Source organism: Polyodon spathula, chromosome 6 (genome assembly GCF_017654505.1).
Source record: "Polyodon spathula isolate WHYD16114869_AA chromosome 6, ASM1765450v1, whole genome shotgun sequence".
Classification (NCBI taxonomy): domain Eukaryota; kingdom Metazoa; phylum Chordata; class Actinopteri; order Acipenseriformes; family Polyodontidae; genus Polyodon; species Polyodon spathula.
This window is the reverse complement of record NC_054539.1, coordinates 76603013-76627519: the sequence shown is the minus strand read 5'-3', so window position 1 is coordinate 76627519 and position 24507 is coordinate 76603013. Positions and strand designations below refer to the sequence as shown.

General features: G+C 41.5%; 1 protein-coding gene across 1 annotated transcript; it reads left to right on the top strand.

The window, feature by feature from the left end:
• On the top strand, positions 1–23873 carry LOC121317649 (ADP-dependent glucokinase-like). The gene is made up of 6 exons (XM_041253815.1): positions 1–326; positions 5896–6055; positions 9846–10036; positions 12255–12351; positions 12853–12989; positions 22839–23873. The coding sequence occupies exons 1-6, from the start codon at positions 125–127 to the stop codon at positions 23507–23509; spliced, it is 1458 nt and encodes a 485-aa protein (XP_041109749.1). The 5' UTR covers positions 1–124; the 3' UTR covers positions 23510–23873.
• Positions 23874–24507: the final 634 nt, after the last annotated feature.

The window sequence follows — 24507 nt, the reverse complement described above, 5'->3', positions numbered from 1 at the left end:
GCTGTCACTGTCTGCAGTGTATGCGTGTGCTCCTGCTTCAGTGGGTTGCCTCTGTGTCTTTGCAAGCACATGTACTTGTTTTCGTCTCGGTGTGTACTGTTGTTCGTTTACGGTCGCGTTTGAAATGGCGAATGGACCGAAGTCCAGCAGCAGTCTTCTGAGATACGGAACCGTCGCGTCTCTTCTGGTTATTCTGTTGGCTTTGTGGTACCGATCCCCGGTCCAGCATTCACTCGACCACAGGCTGGACACAGTTTTAACATCGCTGCTGAGAGCCGAGAGTAAAGTGGACATCGACAGCTTTCGCAGACCCAAAGTGGCCATAGGTAAGCAAATATTATTACTCCTGTTCAATTATAAAATGTATTTAAAAATGTTTTTCAAAATCTGTAGCGCACGTTATGTCATACAATTAAATAATAAATAAATATTCTGGGCTACGTGGTAGGATGAATCTAGAAAAGGACGCGGCTGTCACGAAATGCAAAGTAACATTACCTGAATCATTTTAACACCGTCAGTTGTAATTCGTTTAATGTGTTGTGCTATGTACTCTTATTTTGTTTATTAAATAGTACAGAACATTTCCGCCTATATTATAATCTTTATTCCCTTACTCAAATAAAATGTAAATGTTGTAGTATTTTGTGAGTGTGTTTTTGTATTAAATACTTTCGTACACTCGCTGTATAGAATACTGAAAACAGAAGTCCCAGGAGGCCACTCGCGGGCTATTTTACAGTAATCAGCCACTCTGCTGGTAAAACTGCTTTTAAATTTTGAATAGCAGCGTTTTCAGAGGATTGCCATTGCGTTTATACAGTATCACAATTCGCAATAACGACTTGTGTCTCTGTCTCCAGTGTTTTATGACATTTGATTCTTTAATATCAAAGAGAAATGTCAGCGCATTTTCTAAATGACCATGTTTCATGCACAGTAGAAAGTCGTGCACTGCAGAAGTGAAAAGTTGTAAGCCCCTTTCACACTGGCACTGCTGCCTGGGCCCTGACCCGGGTTCTGGCTACCCGAGTCAATCCTGTATAGTGTGAAACCACGTACCTGGGTCGAACCTGCTTGACCCGGGTCAGCAGCGACCTGCCTCAGGATGTGGGTCGACGCGCTTTGACCCAGGTTGAGTGAGACAAAATGCAAGACTGCCATCGTGAGCCAACGCAATAACAAACAACTTCGCCTGCATGAAGGTTTCACTTCCACAAGGAACATTTCTGTTTGTCCTGTTTAGCCAGATTTGTGTTGATTGAGACACAACATGAGCCAGATTGCAGCAGGGTTGAAGAAACATTTGCTCCAAGCACCGCTTGGGCTGATGGTTCAAACCAGAGAAGCTTGGATGGAAGCGTCGTAACAGGCTGTTCCGGGGCATTGCTACGCACATTGTGTACTCCCGCCTGTCACCCAGGGCAACCCTGCTTCAAACGCAGTGTGAAATCACGTAGCCGAACCGCATGACACCGGGTCGCGACCCGGTTAGAGCATGCCAGTGTGAAAGGGGCTGTAGAGGTACAAAATGAGTGTTACAGCTTTGTTTACCATCCAGACACCCATTTTACTGATACTCTCAATTTATTAAAGCATTTTCTCACAATTGGAGGATATAACACTGCAAGTATGACATAAATGGACATACTAATGTAGGAAATTTTAATCACAATTGGATCGCCAAGATAAATGTAAAACTTAGTGTGCCATACGTATTCCCCCACTGTATCATGGGAAGAATGCTGGACAGGAAAGGCTGCTGTAACTCATGAACAACCACAAACCAGCACCAATTTACATCTTTTACATTTACCATCAGGGGCTGAGGCTCGGTTTTTAAAAGCAGAATGGTGGTACAACATCTTGTGAAGCATCTTGTACATGCTCGTGCTGGACAACCTTCTGAAATGAGATCTAGTTCACTTTTTATTTATTTATTAGCAGACGCCCTTATCCAGGGTGACTTACAGTTGTTACAAAATATCACAGTACAAAGTATCACATTCCAAAGTATCACAAGTTTCAAAATATCACATTACAGGTAAGAGCAGTTCCAAAATACAATGAGATTAGGAGAGTGCGTTCGATGTAAGAGCAGCAAAATATTTGCTTAAACGAGTCAAGTCCAGTACAATGAATGGATGATAATGACATCGAATAAAAGCAATTACCAAAAACATGAATACAGAGACCTGTAAGAGTAAATACAAGATCCAGGAAGTAGTTCTAATTAAGAGCAGTAGAATACGGTAAAATATGGAGCAGTTCAGTGAGAGTACTGCTGCAATTGGGTGCCATATAGTCCAGGCTTGTACAGCCCTGATCTAGTTCATTCTTTTAGCTTGTACAGCCCTGATCTAGTTCATTCTTTTAGCTTGTACAGCCCTGATCTAGTTCATTCTTTCAGTTTGTACAGCCCTGATCTAGTTCATTCTTTTAGCTTGTACAGCCCTGATCTAGTTCATTCTTTTAGCTTGTACAGCCCTGATCTAGTTCATTCTTTTAGCTTGTACAGCCCTGATCTAGTTCATTCTTTTAGCTTGTACAGCCCTGATCTAGTTCATTCTTTTAGCTTGTACAGCCCTGATCTAGTTCATTCTTTTAGCTTGTACAGCCCTGATCTAGTTCATTCTTTTAGCTTGTACAGCCCTGATCTAGTTCATTCTTTTAGCTTGTACAGCCCTGATCTAGTTCATTCTTTTAGCTTGTACAGCCCTGATCTAGTTCATTCTTTTAGCTTGTACAGCCCTGATCTAGTTTATTCTTTTAGCTTGTACAGCCCTGATCTAGTTCATTCTTTCAGTTTGTACAGCCCTGATCTAGTTCATTCTTTTAGCTTGTACAGCCCTGATCTAGTTCATTCTTTTAGCTTGTACAGCCCTGATCTAGTTCATTCTTTTAGCTTGTACAGCCCTGATCTAGTTCATTCTTTTAGCTTGTACAGCCCTGATCTAGTTCATTCTTTTAGCTTGTACAGCCCTGATCTAGTTCATTCTTTTAGCTTGTACAGCCCTGATCTAGTTCATTCTTTCAGCTTGTACAGCCCTGATCTAGTTCATTCTTTTAGCTTGTACAGCCCTGATCTAGTTCATTCTTTTAGCTTGTACAGCCCTGATCTAGTTCATTCTTTTAGCTTGTACAGCCCTGATCTAGTTCATTCTTTTAGCTTGTACAGCCCTGATCTAGTTCATTCTTTTAGCTTGTACAGCCCTGATCTAGTTCATTCTTTTAGCTTGTACAGCCCTGATCTAGTTCATTCTTTTAGCTTGTACAGCCCTGATCTAGTTCATTCTTTTAGCTTGTACAGCCCTGATCTAGTTCATTCTTTTAGCTTGTACAGCCCTGATCTAGTTCATTCTTTTAGCTTGTACAGCCCTGATCTAGTTCATTCTTTTAGCTTGTACAGCCCTGATCTAGTTCATTCTTTTAGCTTGTACAGTCCTGATCTAGTTCATTCTTTTAGCTTGTACAGCCCTGATCTAGTTCATTCTTTTAGCTTGTACAGTCCTGATCTAGTTCATTCTTTTAGCTTGTACAGCCCTGATCTAGTTCATTCTTTTAGCTTGTACAGTCCTGATCTAGTTCATTCTTTTAGCTTGTACAGTCCTGATCTAGTTCACTATTCTAAAATCTACAGTTCTATTTAACCTGTAGAACACACAGCTGCTGAGCCCATGACAACATAAATAATGGAGATGCAGGCAGCGAGATACCATTTCATTTAATACCTCCGTAGAGGAAAATATAAAGTTCACATTTATCTAGAAATCACATGAAAATCAAAGCAACCATCACAGAGCGACTTCACTGCTGCTTAATGTATTGGAGCAAGTTGTTTACGTTCTTTCAAAGGGATCTCCAGTTGCACTTTAGCCCTGAGGTGTAGTTGGCAGTGCTAGCTCTTGGTGCTTCAGGTCAGCATTTGCTAATCATTCATCAGTTTGTGAAGGTGGAGTCCACTTTGTCATTCCTGTGGCAATTGTGTGAGAAGTTGCAAAACTGATCTGTGACAGTTCAACAGCACCTAGCGAGAAACTGCAAACACTGGTCTGTGATATTTCAACAGCACCTAGCGAGAAACTGCAAACACTGGTCTGATATTTCAACAGCACCTAGCGAGAAACTGCAAACACTGGTCTGATATTTCAACAGCACCTAGCGAGAAACTGCAAACACTGATCTGTGATATTTCAACAGCACCTAGCGAGAAACTGCAAACACTGATCTGTGATATTTCAACAGCACCTAGCGAGAAACTGCAAACACTGGTCTGTGATATTTCAACAGCACCTAGCGAGAAACTGCAAACACTGATCTGTGATATTTCAACAGCACCTAGCGAGAAACTGCAAACACTGATCTGTGATATTTCAACAGCACCTAGCGAGAAACTGCAAACACTGATCTGTGATATTTCAACAGCACCTAGCGAGAAACTGCAAACACTGATCTGTGATATTTCAACAGCACCTAGCGAGAAACTGCAAACACTGATCTGTGATATTTCAACAGCACCTAGCGAGAAACTGCAAACACTGGTCTGTGATATTTCAACAGCACCTAGCGAGAAACTGCAAACACTGATCTGTGATATTTCAACAGCACCTAGCGAGAAACTGCAAACACTGATCTGTGATATTTCAACAGCACCTAGCGAGAAACTGCAAACACTGATCTGTGATATTTCAACAGCACCTAGCGAGAAACTGCAAACACTGATCTGTGATATTTCAACAGCACCTAGCGAGAAACTGCAAACACTGATCTGTGATATTTCAACAGCACCTAGCGAGAAACTGCAAACACTGATCTGTGATATTTCAACAGCACCTAGCGAGAAACTGCAAACACTGATCTGTGATATTTCAACAGCACCTAGCGAGAAACTGCAAACACTGATCTGTGATATTTCAACAGCACCTAGCGAGAAACTGCAAACACTGATCTGTGATATTTCAACAGCACCTAGCGAGAAACTGCAAACACTGATCTGTGATATTTCAACAGCACCTAGCGAGAAACTGCAAACACTGATCTGTGATATTTCAACAGCACCTAGCGAGAAACTGCAAACACTGATCTGTGATATTTCAACAGCACCTAGCGAGAAACTGCAAACATTGGTCTGTGATATTTCAACAGCACCTAGCGAGAAACTGCAAACACTGGTCTGTCTGCTAGTTCAACAGCACCTGGTGAGAAGCGGCACACACTGAGAAGAGGCTCCATCAAGCTGCTCCTGTTTCTTTGCTGATTCTACAGCTGTAGCCAAAAGTTTTTCCATCCCAGAGAATGTTAAGATTGAAACATTAATTAAAAAAGAAATAATTTAGATTTTTTTTTTATTTTAACATGCGTAATCAAAGAAACACTACAAAATGATATTGCAAAAGTCTACAGGAAGCCGTAATAATAGTATAGTATTTTATGTTAGATTTCGAAATGTCACTTTGTTCTACTTTTGTCAGTTTTTCATTAAGTGTATGGAAACCATTATGTAATTCAATATGTTGATGTAATATGTTCAGCAGGTTTCATTGGACTTTAAGAAGCATCATGAGTTCTGACTCTGTTCTTGCACAAGTGTGGCCTCCTGGTGGTCGGTCTTTATTTTACTCATGTTGTTATTTGAATCTTTATAACTGCTCATTCAGCACTATGTGGACATCCTTTATCAGTTTGATTTTGTTTGCATTGCTGAGAATAATTTGTTAAGCGGGTTCAGTTTCATTCAAGATGATTTATAGCCTAAGATGTGAATACCAATACCAAAGCACTTGTGATTGTGTTAAAAATATATAGTAAAACTCGTGTGCATGTGGCCATGTATTTATAGAGCATGGTGCCTGTCAGGCCTTGTGACGCTTCCTTCAGTGAATGTTTGTTTTTCAGGTTTCGGCGGCTGTGTGGACATTATTGTGGACGGCGTTAAGCTCTTAAATGAGATTGGTCTTAAACCCAGCAAAACCCCCTTTCATCACGACTGCATTGAAAGCAGGGAGCAGCTCTCCCAGAGCTTTGCATACTTCTTTCCACCCGGGGCAGCCTCAGAGTAAGTGAATACAAAGCATGCAGTGCTGTCAGCTCTGTAATGCATGCACTCAATTTTCAAATATATACATCATAATCATACTAATACTAAATAGCTACATAAGCATTCAATTAACAGGCCCTTCTAATATTAAGTGGGGGGGGGGGGTAGTGCACATTCATTTCCCACATATGTAGTTCAGCCATGTGTTTTTACTACAGTGTTTGGCAGTGATCCAGCGTTCAGCTTTGGTTCCCTTTCCATCTTGCATTTGAATACAGCAGCCTCTGACAACCCATCATTTGCAAAGGGTGTGACTCTCGCTACTCTCACCACTGCCTAATATATGCAGAAGTGGAATCATGGGAATGTAAAAGGGTGTGGTCTTGACTGGTTGTGCCTCAGCTGTGTTCAGCTTTGATTTGGCATTGTCCCATTTACAATGAAATAATTTCATTTGCAGCCACATTTGTTTTAACTCCATCACATTTAAGAAACTGTTACCATGTGATGGTTTGTGTTTCATGGCAGGAGATTCCTTGATGGGGCTAGCTGTGTAGTGTGTGGTGAGATAGCTTGTGTTTTATCTCAGGATGTTCCTGACTGGGATTAGCTGTGTAGTGTGTGGTGAGATAGCTTGTGTTTTATCTCAGGATGTTCCTGACTGGGATTAGCTGTGTAGTGTGTGGTGAGATAGCTTGTGTTTCATCTCAGGATGTTCCTGACTGGGATTAGCTGTGTAGTGCGGGGTGTGATAGCTTGTGTTTCATCTCAGGATGTTCCTGACTGGGATTAGCTGTGTAGTGCGGGGTGTGATAGCTTGTGTTTCATCTCAGGATGTTCCTGACTGGGATTAGCTGTGTAGTGCGGGGTGTGATAGCTTGTGTTTCATCTCAGGATGTTCCTCACTGGGATTAGCTGTGTAGTGCGGGGTGTGATAGCTTGTGTTTTATCTCAGGATATTCCTGACTGGGATTAGCTGTGTAGTGTGTGGTGAGATAGCTTGTGTTTCATCTCAGGATGTTCCTGACTGGGATTAGCTGTGTAGTGCGGGGTGTGATAGCTTGTGTTTTATCTCAGGATGTTCCTGACTGGGATTAGCTGTGTAGTGCGGGGTGTGATAGCTTGTGTTTCATCTCAGGATGTTCCTCACTGGGATTAGCTGTGTAGTGCGGGGTGTGATAGCTTGTGTTTTATCTCAGGATGTTCCTGACTGGGATTAGCTGTGTAGTGCGGGGTGTGATAGCTTGTGTTTTATCTCAGGATGTTCCTGACTGGGATTAGCTGTGTAGTGTGTGGTGAGATAGCTTGTGTTTTATCTCAGGATGTTCCTGACTGGGATTAGCTGTGTAGTGTGTGGTGAGATAGCTTGTGTTTTATCTCAGGATGTTCCTGACTGGGATTAGCTGTGTAGTGCGGGGTGTGATAGCTTGTGTTTTATCTCAGGATGTTCCTGACTGGGATTAGCTGTGTAGTGTGTGGTGTGATAGCTTGTGTTTTATCTCAGGATGTTCCTGACTGGGATTAGCTGTGTAGTGCGGGGTGTGATAGCTTGTGTTTCATCTCAGGATGTTCCTCACTGGGATTAGCTGTGTAGTGCGGGGTGTGATCTCAGGATGTTCCTGACTGGGATTAGCTGTGTAGTGCGGGGTGTGATATCTTGTGTTTCATCTCAGGATGTTCCTGACTGGGATTAGCTGTGTAGTGTGTGGTGAGATAGCTTGTGTTTTATCTCAGGATGTTCCTGACTGGGATTAGCTGTGTAGTGTGTGGTGTGATAGTTTGTGTTTTATCTCAGGATGTTCCTGACTGGGATTAGCTGTGTAGTGCGTGGTGAGATAGCTTGTGTTTCATCTCAGGATGTTCCTGACTGGGATTAGCTGTGTAGTGCGGGGTGTGATAGCTTGTGTTTCATCTCAGGATGTTCCTGACTGGGATTAGCTGTGTAGTGCGGGGTGTGATAGCTTGTGTTTCATCTCAGGATGTTCCTCACTGGGATTAGCTGTGTAGTGCGGGGTGTGATAGCTTGTGTTTCATCTCAGGATGTTCCTGACTGGGATTAGCTGTGTAGTGCGGGGTGTGATAGCTTGTGTTTTATCTCAGGATGTTCCTGACTGGGATTAGCTGTGTAGTGCGTGGTGAGATAGCTTGTGTTTTATCTCAGGATGTTCCTGACTGGGATTAGCTGTGTAGTGTGTGGTGTGATAGCTTGTGTTTCATCTCAGGATGTTCCTGACTGGGATTAGCTGTGTAGTGCGGGGTGTGATAGCTTGTGTTTCATCTCAGGATGTTCCTGACTGGGATTAGCTGTGTAGTGCGGGGTGTGATAGCTTGTGTTTCATCTCAGGATGTTCCTGACTGGGATTAGCTGTGTAGTGTGTGGTGTGATAGCTTGTGTTTCATCTCAGGATGTTCCTGACTGGGATTAGCTGTGTAGTGCGGGGTGTGATAGCTTGTGTTTCATCTCAGGATGTTCCTGACTGGGATTAGCTGTGTAGTGCGGGGTGTGATAGCTTGTGTTTTATCTCAGGATGTTCCTGACTGGGATTAGCTGTGTAGTGTGTGGTGTGATAGCTTGTGTTTTATCTCAGGATGTTCCTGACTGGGATTAGCTGTGTAGTGCGTGGTGAGATAGCTTGTGTTTTATCTCAGGATGTTCCTGACTGGGATTAGCTGTGTAGTGTGTGGTGTGATAGCTTGTGTTTCATCTCAGGATGTTCCTGACTGGGATTAGCTGTGTAGTGCGTGGTGTGATAGCTTGTGTTTCATCTCAGGATGTTCCTGACTGGGATTAGCTGTGTAGTGTGGGGTGTGATAGCTTGTGTTTCATCTCAGGATGTTCCTGACTGGGATTAGCTGTGTAGTGCGGGGTGTGATAGCTTGTGTTTCATCTCAGGATGTTCCTGACTGGGATTAGCTGTGTAGTGCGGGGTGTGATAGCTTGTGTTTCATCTCAGGATGTTCCTGACTGGGATTAGCTGTGTAGTGCATGGTGAGATAGCTTGTGTTTTATCTCAGGATGTTCCTGACTGGGATTAGCTGTGTAGTGTGTGGTGAGATAGCTTGTGTTTCATCTCAGGATGTTCCTGACTGGGATTAGCTGTGTAGTGTGTGGTGAGATAGTTTGTGTTTCATCTCATGATGTTCCTGACTGGGATTAGCTGTGTAGTGCGTGGTGTGATAGCTTGTGTTTCATCTCAGGATGTTCCTGACTGGGATTAGCTGTGTAGTGTGTGGTGTGATAGTTTGTGTTTCATCTCATGATGTTCCTGACTGGGATTAGCTGTGTAGTGTGTGGTGAGATAGCTTGTGTTTCATCTCAGGATGTTCCTGACTGGGATTAGCTTTGTAGTGCGTGGTGTGATAGCTTGTGTTTCATCTCAGGATGTTCCTTACTGGGATTAGCTGTGTAGTGTGTGGTGAGATAGCTTGTGTTTCATCTCAGGATGTTCCTGACTGGGATTAGCTGTGTAGTGCGGGGTGTGATAGCTTGTGTTTTATCTCAGGATGTTCCTGACTGGGATTAGCTGTGTAGTGTGTGGTGTGATAGTTTGTGTTTCATCTCAGGATGTTCCTGACTGGGATTAGCTGTGTAGTGTGTGGTGAGATAGTTTGTGTTTTATCTCAAGATGTTCCTGACTGGGATTAGCTGTGTAGTGTGTGGTGTGATAGCTTGTGTTTTATCTCAGGATGTTCCTGACTGGGATTAGCTGTGTAGTGCGTGGTGTGATAGCTTGTGTTTTATCTCAGGATGTTCCTGACTGGGATTAGCTGTGTAGTGCGTGGTGAGATAGCTTGTGTTTCCTTTCAGGAGATTCCTGTCCAATGACACTTTGTTTAATGAGCTGGTGGAAGCATCACGAGGGCTCCAGGGGAATCGATGGGCTCTCGGAGGGAACGCTGCAGTCATGGCTAACCGACTAGCCTCGGAGGGGTGTGACGTGCTCCTGGGAGGCCGCTTCAGCCCAGAAGTCACTGAAGTCCTTTCTGATCACGTGACAGGTTAGAGAACGGTGTGCTTTGTGCTAAAAGGTATTGACAGTGTCGACCCAAGGGACTTTTTCAGCCTGAAAAAAGAAACAAGGACCAGGGATCACAAATGGAGATTAAGAACATAAGAACATAAGAAAGTTTACAAACGAGAGGAGGCCATTCGGCCCATCTTGCTCGTTTGGTTGTTAGTAGCTTATTGATCCCAAAATCTCATCAAGCAGCTTCTTGAAGGATCCCAGGGTTTCAGCTTCAACAACATTACTGGGGAGTTGATTCCAGACCCTCACAATTCTCTGTGTGTAAAAAAGTGTCTCCTATTTTCTGTTCTGAATGCCCCTTTTTCTAAACTCCATTTGTGACCCCTGGTCCTTGTTTCTTTTTTCAGGCTGAAAAAGTCCCTTGGGTCGACACTGTCAATACCTTTTAGAATTTTGAATGCTTGAATTAGGTCGCCACGTAGTCTTCTTTGTTCAAGACTGAACAGATTCAATTCTTTTAGCCTGTCTGCATATGACATGCCTTTTAAGCCCGGAATAATTCTGGTCGCTCTTCTTTGCACTCTTTCTAGAGCAGCAATATCTTTTTTATAGCGAGGTGACCAGAACTGCACACAATATTCAAGATGAGGTCTTACAAGTGCATTGTACAGTTTTAACATTACTTCCCTTGATTTAAATTCAACACTTTTCACAATGTATCCGAGCATCTTGTTAGCCTTTTTTATAGCTTCCCCACATTGTCTAGATGAAGACATTTCTGAGTCAACAAAAACTCCTAGGTCTTTTTCATAGATTCCTTCTCCAATTTCAATATCTCCCATATGATATTTATAATGTACATTTTTATTTCCTGCGTGCAGTACCTTACACTTTTCTCTATTAAATGTCATTTGCCATGTGTCTGCCCAGTTCTGAATCTTGTCTAGATCATTTTGAATGACCTTTGCTGCTGCAACAGTGTTTGCCACTCCTCCTACTTTTGTGTCGTCTGCAAATTTAACAAGTTTGCTTACTATACCAGAATCTAAATCATTAATGTAGATTAGGAATAGCAGAGGACCTAATACTGATCCCTGTGGTACACCGCTGGTTACCACACTCCATTCTGAGGTTTTTCCTCTAATCAGTACTTTCTGTTTTCTACATGTTAACCACTCCCTAATCCATGTACATGTGTTTCCTTGAATCCCAACTGCGTTCAGTTTGAGAATTAATCTTTTGTGCGGGACTTTGTCAAAAGCTTTCTGGAAATCTAAATAAACCATGTCATATGCTTTGCAATTATCCATTATCGATGTTGCATCCTCAAAAAAATCAAGCAAGTTAGTTAGGCACGATCTCCCTTTCCTAAAACAATGTTGACTGTCTCCCAGGACCCTGTTACCATATAGGTAATTTTCTATTTTGGATCTTATTATAGTTTCCATAAGTTTGCATATAATAGAAGCCAGGCTTACTGGTCTGTAGTTACCTGGTTCAGTTTTGTTTCCCTTTTTGTGGATCGGTATTACGTTTGCAATTTTCCAGTCTGTCGGTACCACCCCTGTGTCAAGAGACTGCTGCATGATCTTGGTTAGCGGTTTGTAAATTACTTCTTTCATTTCTTTGAGTACTACTGGGAGGATCTCGTCCGGCCCAGGGGATTTGTTTATTTTAAGAGCTCCTAGTCCCTTTAACACTTCTGCCTCAGTTATGCTAAAGTTATTTAAAACTGGATAGGAACTGGATGACATGTGGGGCATGTTGTCAGTATCTTCCTTTGTAAAAACTTGTGAAAAGTAATCATTTAACATATTTGCTATTTTTTTTTCTTCCTCTATTAGACAAAGGGGCATTCAGAACAGAAAATAGGAGGCACTTTTTTACACAGAGAATTGTGAGGGTCTGGAATCAACTCCCCAGTAATGTTGTTGAAGCCGACACCCTGGGATCCTTCAAGAAGCTGCTTGATGAGATTCTGGGATCAATAAGCTACTAACAACCAAATGAGCAAGATGGGCCGAATGTCCTCCTCTCGTTTGTAAACTTTCTTATGTTCTAATATTGAGTTTTTTCTGTTCAACGTTTAGATTTTTAGGCATGAAAGGGACCCTCGTTTGTATTTGGTGTCAGTGACTTTAGTGGCACTGTATTCATCTTATCTGAGTATTACTTTAGCAGAAGATTATTGATCTGTGGCATGCGCACAGCACTTGAGGTATACTCACACTCTTGGTTTCTCTTCACAGTGGCTGGGAAGCCAGTAGAGGACCCTGATATTCACTTGATTCTAGAGTACCCCACTGGGGCGAAATGGGGAGAGTACGTCTCCAGGAGAGCAAACAGGTCTGTAACAGTGAATTACTTTTGTTTATTTTGTCTCTGAAAGGCTGTGATTCACTTGCTCAACATGCTCCCCTTTTTCACTAATAAAACAGCCCTTAAATGAAGAAAGTAAGAAAATGAAAAGTTCCACTAGAAAGAGACTCAGCCTGACCCGTGTTTGTTATTTCCATGGTCTCCTGTCAGGAAATCTTCAGGCAGTTGGTAGTCCGAAAACCACACAGTCCCCACTCATCATCAAGGTCTCCCCCCGCACCCCCTACATTTCTTTCAATAGCGTTATTAATTGTATTTGTTTCATGAAATGAAGGCTTATTGAGACAGATGTCTTGGTTAACAATACAAGATGTATAATTGAGTTTATGGAATTGCTTGTGATCTACAGATCTCAAGGAGCAGTTGAACCTGCCAAACTAACTTTGCACTGTATACGCCTGCGATGAAAAGCAGTCTTCCCATTAATAAAGATGGATTGTTTAAAGACGCATTATTTGTTTCACAAAGGTACATCGTTCACAGTGATGACCACAACCCTCTGCTGGATTCCCTGGAGGACTTTGAGGAGCAGCTCCAGGCTTTCAGGCCGGACCTCCTTGTGATTGGTGGGCTCCAGATGATGGATAACTTTCCATTTGAAAAAGGTATTGATACAACTTCCTATTTGAAAAGGTATTGACAGCAGCTTCCTATTTGAAAAGGTATTTTGGTAATTTTTTATGAACATTTAAACTCTTTGCAATGTCAGCGTTTAAAACTAGGGGTGGCCACCAATATCGATATTTCAATATGATATTGATATCGTGGGATAAAAATAAATCATGTGCACTTGCAGATATTTTTTATTGCTAATACTGCTAAAAATACAAACGCAGTATAATCAAGTTTATTTTATATTAAGGTAGAACAAACCTTATACATTGTCGGTCTCGTAGGCAAACATCACACACAAAGTATTATTTACCCATTTTATTCCATTGATTGGTATTATTCTTTTTCTAAGAGCCCGATTTTTAACAAATGTATTTAAAATAGTCAGTAGCTATAAATCTAGAAAATCAACAAACCACAACCTGCGTCTCCTCTCTCGTGTGCACTACTCCAGTTTCTTCACCTGTTTCCTCTCACCATCCAATCCCTTACCGGAAACTAGATCATGTTTTCAAAAAGTGCCCGCATCAACTAATTTAGAACCAGGATTGTCTTTTTTTAAAGGGATGCACACCTAAAAACAAACTTAACATAAACAGGAAAATAGTAAAAGCACCACTAAATTAAAGTAAAGTATTGCTTTTCTTATGTAAATATCTGTTAACGACTGTATGTATGTATGTATGCATGTTTCATATTGTATTTGTGTTATTGTATTTTTCTGTGTTTTGAAACACTTCGATATTATCTGTCGAAATACATGCACGACATCGATATACATTTTTCATATCAATGCCCATCCCTAGTTTAAACAATATCTACACACACACACATACAAAGTAAAAAAAAAAAAAAAAAAAGTGTATATTCAAATTGTTGTATTTATGGTTGTAATTTAAGTTGCTAGTGGAGATATAACTATATATTATTTACATATTTGTTGGAAAACATGGATTGAGAATTGATTAGCAGTTTGCTACGCATGTGGACTGGCAGAGCTATACTGGTGTTCTTTTCTGAAAAGAGACTAATATTGCAGATAGCAGACTGTTTGGTTCAAATTCCATGTACTGCTTACAATTGATAGAGACATTGCGTCTACAAGTTTCTTGCCCAGCATTGACTGCAAGCTAACGAGATAACAATGCTGTGGACTAGAAGGGAACAGGCTCTAAAGACTTCAGAGAGATCGAAAGAGATAATGCCACTGGCATCAAAGGGGGTCGCAAGGAGATAACAAAAGGCAGATGTATGGACCTTTTGTCTCCAGGAGTGTGAAGAATGCACTGAGTTCAGAGGTTGTCACACTAGACTACACACACAGACACACACACACACACACTTACACAATAAATTAAATTACCTTGACCATTGGTTAAGTGTCAGAGAAAGGGGAGGTGGACAATCTATACAGAAGGGTATTTAATGTCATGCAAACATTGTAATGTTGAGTATTGTGTTTGTCCTGTACCTGGGACCAGACTCCCTGCATATTTCAATAAACCTAACAACTGATTGAAGAAAAGGACTCTGTGCATTTTCTTGAATCTACTTAATCACCATCATTTTTTAAAGCAACTTCAATATTTAACACATTTTCATATAGTATACTTTTTTAGAATAGTGTGTTTCTTAATGGTTCATTTAACAACAAAAAAACTGGAACTTACTCTGGTACAGGATGCAAAGTGGCATTTTACAGTGTTTAATTACTGACAGGAGACACAGCCAGGCTTCTGCAGAGTCTCCCTAAGAGTCCACCATAGTGACATGCAAAAACAACTAAACATACTATCAGTGCTCCTCCACATTCTGCCTTTGAATAAAATAAAAATCTGCTTCCAAGCAGCACCCGCGCTTGAGGTTAAGGGCAGAATTGAAACAAGCAATTCTAGTGGCAAATCCCACTGCCGTCACACTGTGGATTGCTTGTTTGTCACTGATCAGTTCAGTCCTAGTGCCACTTTTTTATGATTTTCCCTGCATTTTATTTCAATTAATCACTTGGATACTGTGCTTGTGTGGTTTTGATGTAGCTGAAGATTGGCCAGGCGTTCTTGCAATAAGAATGTGTCCTCCAGGATATTACCTATACAGCATCACTGGCTGCTGCTCACTGAATTTTTTGTAAACCTCCAGTGCCTTGAATCTACTTAATCACCATCATTTTTTAAAGCAACTTCAATATTTAACACATTTTCATATAGTATACTTTTTTAGAATAGTGTGTTTCTTAATGGTTCATTTAACAACAAAAAAACTGGAACTTACTCTGTTTTTTTTGTACAGCGCTAATGCAAAGTGGCATTTTACAGTGTTTAATTACTGATCCAGGAGACACAGCCAGGCTTCTGCAGAGTCTCCCTAAGAGTCCACCATAGTGACATGCAAAAACAACTAAACATACTATCAGTGCTCCTCCACATTCTGCCTTTGAATAAAATAAAAATCTGCTTCCAAGCAGCACCCGCGCTTGAGGTTAAGGGCAGAATTGAAACAAGCAATTCTAGTGGCAAATCCCACTGCCGTCACACTGTGGATTGCTTGTGCGAGATTGTCAAAGACGTGCAGCTGCACAGCAGTGATCAGTTCAGTCCTAGTGCCATGCTTTTTTATGTATTTATTTTTATTAGGATTTATTTTATTATTTGAAAGTTATTGATATTAAATTGTTTTATATTACGCATCACTTGGATACTGTGCTTGTGTGGTTTTTATGTAGCTGCGATTTGTGAGTCTTATTGGCCAGGCGTTCTTGCAATAAGAATGTGTCCTCCAGGATATTACCTATACAGCATCACTGGCTGCAGAGCCTGGTGGCTGACGTCACGACTCACACTCCCAGCCGGCGGGTTTGGGCTTTTTTTGTAAAAGTAGTTGGCAGCTCGTTTTGAAGCACCTGTGTTTAAATCACTCGTTTTGAAGCAGTCCTGTGATTAAATCACTCGTTTTGAAGCAGTCCTGTGATTAAATCACTCGTTTTGAAGCAGTCCTGTGTTGAAATCACTCGTTTTAAAGCAGTGATTAAATCACTCGTTTTGAAGCAGTCCTGTGTTGAAATCACTCGTTTTAAAGCAGTCCCCTGTGATTAAATCACTCGTTTTAAAGCAGTCCCCTGTGATTAAATCACTCGTTTTAAAGCAGTCCCCTGTGATTAAATCACTCGTTTTGAAGCAGTCCTGTGTTTAAATCACTCGTTTTAAAGCAGTCCTGTGTTGAAATCACTCGTTTTGAAGCAGTCCTGTGTTGAAATCACTCGTTTTGAAGCAGTCCTGTGATTAAATCACTCGTTTTGAAGCAGTCCTGTGTTGAAATCACTCGTTTTAAAGCAGTCCTGTGTTGAAATCACTCGTTTTGAAGCAGTCCTGTGATTAAATCACTCGTTTTAAAGCAGTCCTGTGATTAAATCACTCGTTTTGAAGCAGTCCTGTGATTAAATCACTCGTTTTAAAGCAGTCCTGTGATTAAATCACTCGTTTTGAAGCAGTCCTGTGATTAAATCACTCGTTTTAAAGCAGTCCCCTGTGATTAAATCACTCGTTTTAAAGCAGTCCTGTGATTAAATCACTCGTTTTAAAGCAGTCCTGTGATTAAATCACTCGTTTTAAAGCAGTCCTGTGATTAAATCACTCGTTTTAAAGCAGTCCTGTGATTAAATCACTCGTTTTGAAGCAGTCCTGTGTTTAAATCACTCGTTTTGAAGCAGTCCCGTGTGATTAAATCACTCGTTTTAAAGCAGTCCCCTGTGATTAAATCACTCGTTTTAAAGCAGTCCCCTGTGATTAAATCACTCGTTTTGAAGCAGTCCTGTGATTAAATCACTCGTTTTAAAGCAGTCCTGTGATTAAATCACTCGTTTTGAAGCAGTCCTGTGATTAAATCACTCGTTTTGAAGCAGTCCTGTGATTAAATCACTCGTTTTGAAGCAGTCCTGTGATTAAATCACTCGTTTTGAAGCAGTCCTGTGATTAAATCACTCGTTTTGAAGCAGTCCTGTGATTAAATCACTCGTTTTGAAGCAGTCCTGTGATTAAATCACTCGTTTTGAAGCAGTCCTGTGATTAAATCACTCGTTTTGAAGCAGTCCTGTGATTAAATCACTCGTTTTAAAGCAGTCCTGTGATTAAATCACTCGTTTTGAAGCAGTCCTGTGATTAAATCACTCGTTTTAAAGCAGTCCTGTGTTGAAATCACTCGTTTTAAAGCAGTCCCCTGTGATTAAATCACTCGTTTTAAAGCAGTCCCCTGTGATTAAATCACTCGTTTTAAAGCAGTCCCCTGTGATTAAATCACTCGTTTTAAAGCAGTCCCCTGTGATTAAATCACTCGTTTTGAAGCAGTCCTGTGATTAAATCACTCGTTTTAAAGCAGTCCTGTGTTGAAATCACTCGTTTTGAAGCAGTCCTGTGATTAAATCACTCGTTTTGAAGCAGTCCTGTGATTAAATCACTCGTTTTGAAGCAGTCCTGTGATTAAATCACTCGTTTTGAAGCAGTCCTGTGATTAAATCACTCGTTTTGAAGCAGTCCTGTGATTAAATCACTCGTTTTGAAGCAGTCCTGTGATTAAATCACTCGTTTTGAAGCAGTCCTGTGTTTAAATCACTCGTTTTAAAGCAGTCCTGTGTTTAAATCACTCGTTTTGAAGCAGTCCTGTGTTTAAATCACTCGTTTTGAAGCAGTCCTGTGTTGAAATCACTCGTTTTGAAGCAGTCCTGTGATTAAATCACTCGTTTTGAAGCAGTCCTGTGATTAAATCACTCGTTTTGAAGCAGTCCTGTGTTTAAATCACTCGTTTTGAAGCAGTCCTGTGTTTAAATCACTCGTTTTGAAGCAGTCCTGTGATTAAATCACTCGTTTTGAAGCAGTCCTGTGTTGAAATCACTCGTTTTAAAGCAGTCCTGTGATTAAATCACTCGTTTTGAAGCAGTCCTGTGATTAAATCACTCGTTTTAAAGCAGTCCTGTGTTGAAATCACTCGTTTTGAAGCAGTCCTGTGTTGAAATCACTCGTTTTGAAGCAGTCCTGTGATTAAATCACTCGTTTTGAAGCAGTCCTGTGATTAAATCACTCGTTTTGAAGCAGTCCTGTGATTAAATCACTCGTTTTAAAGCAGTCCTGTGATTAAATCACTCGTTTTAAAGCAGTCCTGTGTTGAAATCACTCGTTTTGAAGCAGTCCTGTTTTTAAATCACTCGTTTTAAAGCAGTCCTGTGTTGAAATCACTCGTTTTGAAGCAGTCCTGTGATTAAATCACTCGTTTTGAAGCAGTCCTGTGATTAAATCACTCGTTTTGAAGCAGTCCTGTGATTAAATCACTCGTTTTAAAGCAGTCCTGTGTTGAAATCACTCGTTTTGAAGCAGTCCTGTGATTAAATCACTCGTTTTAAAGCAGTCCTGTGTTGAAATCACTCGTTTTGAAGCAGTCCTGTGTTGAAATCACTCGTTTTGAAGCAGTCCTGTGATTAAATCACTCGTTTTAAAGCAGTCCTCTGTGATTAAATCACTCGTTTTAAAGCAGTCCTGTGATTAAATCACTCGTTTTAAAGCAGTCCTGTGTTGAAATCACTCGTTCTGAAGCAGTCCTGTGATTAAATCACTCGTTTTAAAGCAGTTCTGTGATTAAATCACTCGTTTTAAAGCAGTCCTGTGATTAAATCACTCGTTTTAAAGCAGTCCCCTGTGATTAAATCACTCGTTTTAAAGCAGTCCTCTGTGATTAAATCCCTTTATTTCATCAAGCTTCAGAATTGTACACTATATTTAGGGCGTCTGATTCAATTTCTCCGCTCCAAATGTTTTTTTTCTGCATTTGGGTTCAACCCGAAAACACCCGTATATGAATAAACGCATGCGCAGTTATCTGCGATTCAATTGCAACTGAGCAGAACTGGCACCGATGACAGTAAGCTGATTTATCTATTATGTGGCTTCTTAGTGTGAGTTTCTGTAATTTTTTCTCAGTTGTTTGTTTTCTGAGTGTGTGTTTAAGCCAAGAGCATTTAGACATAAGTCGATCATTTCACTTTGTAAAGCAGCATGGAGTAAAGTTGTTTAGTTTTCCCGTATGTTCTGTGTGCAATTATACTTGCAACTCCACTACAAAATAAAACGGATTGGAACAGGGAGATGCCCCCATATACAGTGTGTGTGAGAGAGAGAGAGGGGAGAGAGATTGATTTCGTTAAGTTTGCATACCCATATGTGTGGAAATATATACGTTGGAGATTTAAATTGTTGTCGACAACTGTGTTTTCAACATTTTTTGCTTAAGAATTTGTTTATTTCTTTCTAAATAAAACCCAATTTCTACCTGAATGTTTATTCTTTCTTGATTTTATATATAAAAAAATTCCACCCTATTTCACCTGATTTTTTTCACTAAAGAATTCTACCTAATTTAAAAAAAAAAAAAAAAAAAAAAAAAAAATTCACCTGAATTTGGAAAAAAGTCACCCAAAAAATCATACACCTTAACTATATACTGTATGCATCCATATATATGAAATAGTGTGGAATTCATATTCTTCACAACTTGCTGTCAATTATTTGATAGCCGTGTGTTTGTACCAGACCCTTCATGATTCATTGTGTATGCATATGTACTACTTACTGGTGATAAACTTTATTTCCAATGTTGTATTTTTCAAGCTATGAGCAGTAACACATAGGAGGCAGTGTGGTTCAGTGGTAAAAGAAACGGGCTTGTAACCAGGAGGTTCAAATCCCAGCTCAGCCACTGACTCATTGTGTGACCCTGAGCAAGTCACTTAACCTCCTTGTGTTCTGTCTTTCGGGTGAGAAGTTGTTGTAAGTGACTCTGCAGCTGATGCATAGTTCACACACCCTAGTCTTGTATCTTGTAAAGCACTTTGTGATGGTGGTCCACTATGAAACGTGGTATATTATTATTATTATTATTATTATTATTATTATAATACACTGGCAGGGAAGCAGATGTCTTGGTGTTCTCTGGAAATGTGCTCCGGGATGTTACGCCTTGACCTTTTCAACAATTGCAATTCTGAATGCCTGTACTCGGTCGGGGTCTCGGGACACTGTGTTTGAAGAATGGCTTTACTTGTTTGACGTTTTACTGATGGTGCCAGAGTAAAAAAAAAAAAAAAAAAAAAGAAATGTTGCTGATCACATCGCTAATGTTTGTATTTGGCTTTGCGTGCAAGTCAGAATCGCAAGTAAATAGAAACGGTCGCACATGCAAAATACACCCAAAGTTTTTCACATGGGAACACAGCGTCTAACTTTTTCATCTTGTGTTTTCATTTTCTGTCAGGCCTGGCTGCATGTAAAGCATTAAAGCAGGCTTCTATGTATTGTGTTTCCAGCTTGTAGCACTGAAGAGTTTGTCAGCTCTGTTTTAATAGAACGCTTGTGTTTTTAAAGCCTCTTCAGTATGTCTGTTTAGACCAGTTTCCACAGTGGCTGCTATGAATTAATGAAAAGCAAAAAGAAAGAACAAACTTCCCTAACTGGTAAAATGAGCGTCGATGCATTCTGTTCATTAGGGACCTGTGGTAATCTTTAATCTCAAATGCATACTGTGTAGATTTCATTGAGATGCAGTGTAGACCTTTATTAGTCCAACCATTCCGAGGCCAGAGTTCCTGCAGTGGACAAGATTGTGGTCAAACCCAGATGCTAACATATCCCCTTCGGTCACCACACAGGCTAATTTCACTATAATGAACCCTTCTTATAACAAACACCCGTTTTTAATGATCCCAACAGCAAGAAATGTTTTCTTTCACTGGAAATTAGCCCCATTAGAACGATCACGTACACGATCGGCCCCGGATACAACAATCTCAAAGTGTCAAGTGTGTTATTCTCTCAGTGAAAACAAAGACCATGGTTGACTAATTCAAAGATAACGCTAATTCAACGATGACCTATTGTAGTACCAGACATGCATGATGTTGCCTGTCAGTCATCTTCACACAAACTGCAACCAGGCAAGGGGTGTGAGAAGCAATCTACGCTGATAGTTTTTTCAAGAGAAAGCACATGTAATTACTGTATTCAGCATGGAAGTGTACATGCTTTCCTTTTTTATTTCTTTACTGCTTTCTTTTAAACATACCACGGGGAGGGGAATAGTGCTCCAGGTCACACAGTGAGTCAGTCAGTGGCAGAGGTGGGATTTGAACTGGTGACCTTGTGGTTACTGTATGTGTGAGTTCAAAAGTAAGTTTTCAGAGTTTGTTTCCAGGTTGATTTGGAAACAAGCAAACCATATGTACAAAATCACGAAATACACCTGCGAGATTGCAAGGTTCCTCAGTGAGGTCAAAGGAGGCTGTGTGGTTCAGTGGTTAAAGAAAAGGGGCTTGTAACCAGGAGGTCCCCGGGTTCAAATCCCAGCTCGCTCAGTGACTCCCTGTGTGACCCTGAGCAAGTCACTGAACCTCCTTGTGCTCCGTCTTTCAGGTGAGACGCTGTTGTAAGTGGCTCGGCAGCTGATGCATAGTTCACACACCCTAGTCTCTGTAAGTCGTCTGGGATAAAGGCATCTGCTAAATAAACAAATAAAAAGGGTTAATCATTCTGGTAGCTGAATAACTTGGTATCCCAGATTTTCATATTGTAGTACATGATCTCACCTGTCTGATCATCAACATAACATGACAAAAATAAATACAGGGCCTTGCATTGTGCTTGTCCTGTCCCCACAGTGCAGTACTTTGAGAAGCAAATTCTGTGAGAGAATCACTTGATATATTGACTGTAGTAACTCCCTGAAATAAGACACATAACAACACCACCACCACCACCCAAAACTAGCACTTGAGCCACTGAGGCCAGCAAAAGGCATTGACAAAAACATTGATTAAAAGCCAGTCGAAATATATTTCCATTTGTTGTTTTTAGCACCAAGGTTTTACTGCAGGTGCATGTCTTGGTCCCAGCAGTAAGGATTGGGCTCTCCTCCCATGAATACATTGCATGCTAAGGGTTCTGATAAATGTTTTTCTGGCTTCCAGTGGAGTTCAAAAACAGGCCGACATTTGTAATGCTTGGAATTTTTCTAAATAAAAACACTAGTCGGCTGTTTAAAAGTTAGTGAATTCCCCAGAATGAGTTGAGGAAAGTCATTAACAGGCAATGTCTCGTCACTCAATTGTGACTTTTTTTTATGTATGGGCTGAGATGCAACTGTATTACTTATCCACAGAAATATAGTACCGAAAGATACCAGCATAACTATTACATTTTGCAGAAGTTGTCATTGGTATAACTAAAATGTAGTTTAAAACTAGCAGGTGTCATTTTTCAACAGAGCCTCCTAAAATATCAATTGAAAGAAATACTCTGTCGTGGAGTGGCGGGTTCGGGTCCAATATTTATGTCTAGGAAATATCTTCAATATTCAGAACATGCTACAATTCAATTTGTGGTAAAGTCAATTACAGTATATTTTTAAACCCTAAACTATCCCGTTGTTAAAGCCCTGTATCCTCTGATATTCCTCTGATATTGTCTTCCTCTTATCCAGCTCTGTGTCCTCTGATATTGCCCTCCTCCTCTTATTAAGCCCTGTGTCCTCTGATATTCCTCTGATATTGCCCTCCTCCTCTTATTAAGCCCTGTTTCCTCTGATATTGCCCTCCTCCTCTTATCAAGCCCTGTTTCCTCTGATATTCCTCTGATATTGCCCTCCTCCTCTTATCAAGCCCTGTGTCCTCTGATATTCCTCTGATATTGCCCTCCTCCTCTTATCAAGCCCTGTGTCCTCTGAGATTGTCCTCCTCTTATCCAGCCCTGTGTCCTCTGATATTGCCCTCCACGTTGATGAGTGTCTTACTGGTGCTGCTTGCTTCCCAGATGTGCGCGAGGCCCGGCTGGAGCGTCTGAATGCCATGATGCTGTCGGTAGATGAGGCGACAGACATCCATTTCGAGATGGCCTCCTTCGTGGACGAGGGTTTGATGCGGGCGCTGCTGAGCCAGGTGGTGCCCCATGCCAGCTCTCTGGGCATGAACGAGCAGGAGCTACCCAACCTTCTCAGCCTGCTGAAGGGAGGCAACGTCACTGTGCTCTCCGACCCCAACCCCCGCGTGGCCACCGTCCTGGACCAGATGAGGGAGCTGTACCGCCTGCTGAGCACTGAGAGGCAGGGCCAGGCCGGGGGCCGCAGACTCACCAGGCTGCACGTCCACACCCTGGCCTTCCAGGCCATCATCGTGACTACAGGCTCCCCCTGGAAGAACACCATGTCAGCCACGGCCAAGGCTTCCCTCACCGCCAACCGGCATGTGTGCGGCTCGCCCGACATCAACCCCGGCAAGGCCAAGCTCATCATGGACGACTCGTTCTCCATCAGCCGCCAGGAAGGCAGCCAGAGAATGCCCTTGCTGGAGACCAAGCCCGTGGCCTGCTGGTTGGAGGCTGACTATGAGGTGTGTGTCGCCCCCGTGCTGGTGTGCACAGACGTGTACCAGACTGCTGGAGGAGGGGACAATGTCTCAGCGGCTGGGTTAGTGCTGCAGATTTAACACGGAGGAGACACTCTGGAAAATTAGAAACTTATTCAACTCATGGAAGACAGTGCCCACTTATGTGAAGTGCTTTTTAAAATGTATTCTCTTTTAACACTTTTTTTTTACTTCTTTTTCAATCTTTAAACACATCTAGCTACGGTAGCTATCAAATGCATATAAGCTGTTGTGGGACTGCAGCTTCATTTTTTCTGTTTTACTGCTTATTATGTAGAACACATGCGAGTACAGGACACCTGGGTGTAGTGTTCCTGCTTCTGGGTGTCTGTGGGGTTGCTGGTAAGTTTTTTACTACAGTTGCTTTGTAGCCAAGTATATGTAGCTGTTAACTGATACCCCCCCCCCCCCCCCCCCCCCCACCCACGGGTCGTATTTGGTACAAAAAAACAACAACAAAAAACAATAGACAAAAGCCCAGATAAAGTCTCAAACAGATTTTTTTTTAAATTTATTTTTTAGTTTTATGGTAAAATGGAAGTCTTATTTAAAATGTCAACCAGTGAAAGTGCAGCTCATGAAGTATAGCCATGCTAGTCCTTGATCTGGGTTGCAGTGGTACGGTATTGTTAATGTGAATACGTGCTGTTATTGCTGTTTAATGAAGGCCTTCACGCATTGTCTTGCACAGGCTATGGACGGGCAGGCAGGCGTGGCAGGCAGGCAGGCAGGCAGGCAGGCAGGCAGGCAGGCAGGCAGGCAGGCAGGCAGGCGTGGCATTTTGTCACATGTATCCCTGCCATTGCTTTCATATGGTGTTGGAGAGATCAGTGCGGGACGATACCACTAGTCCCGCAGTGACATTGAGAGCCTGTCTGTCCCGGGCTTTACTCTGGGTTTCATGTGGATTGCTGCACATTGTACTTGCTGTGAATGCTGCAAACTTTTGCTTGTTGTTTAATAATTAAGCGAATGTTTTTCTCTTGGTTCGTGTCCGTGGCTACTCAAATGTACACAAGCCAATGTGAATGCTGTTGAAATGAGAACAGGGAAGGGTA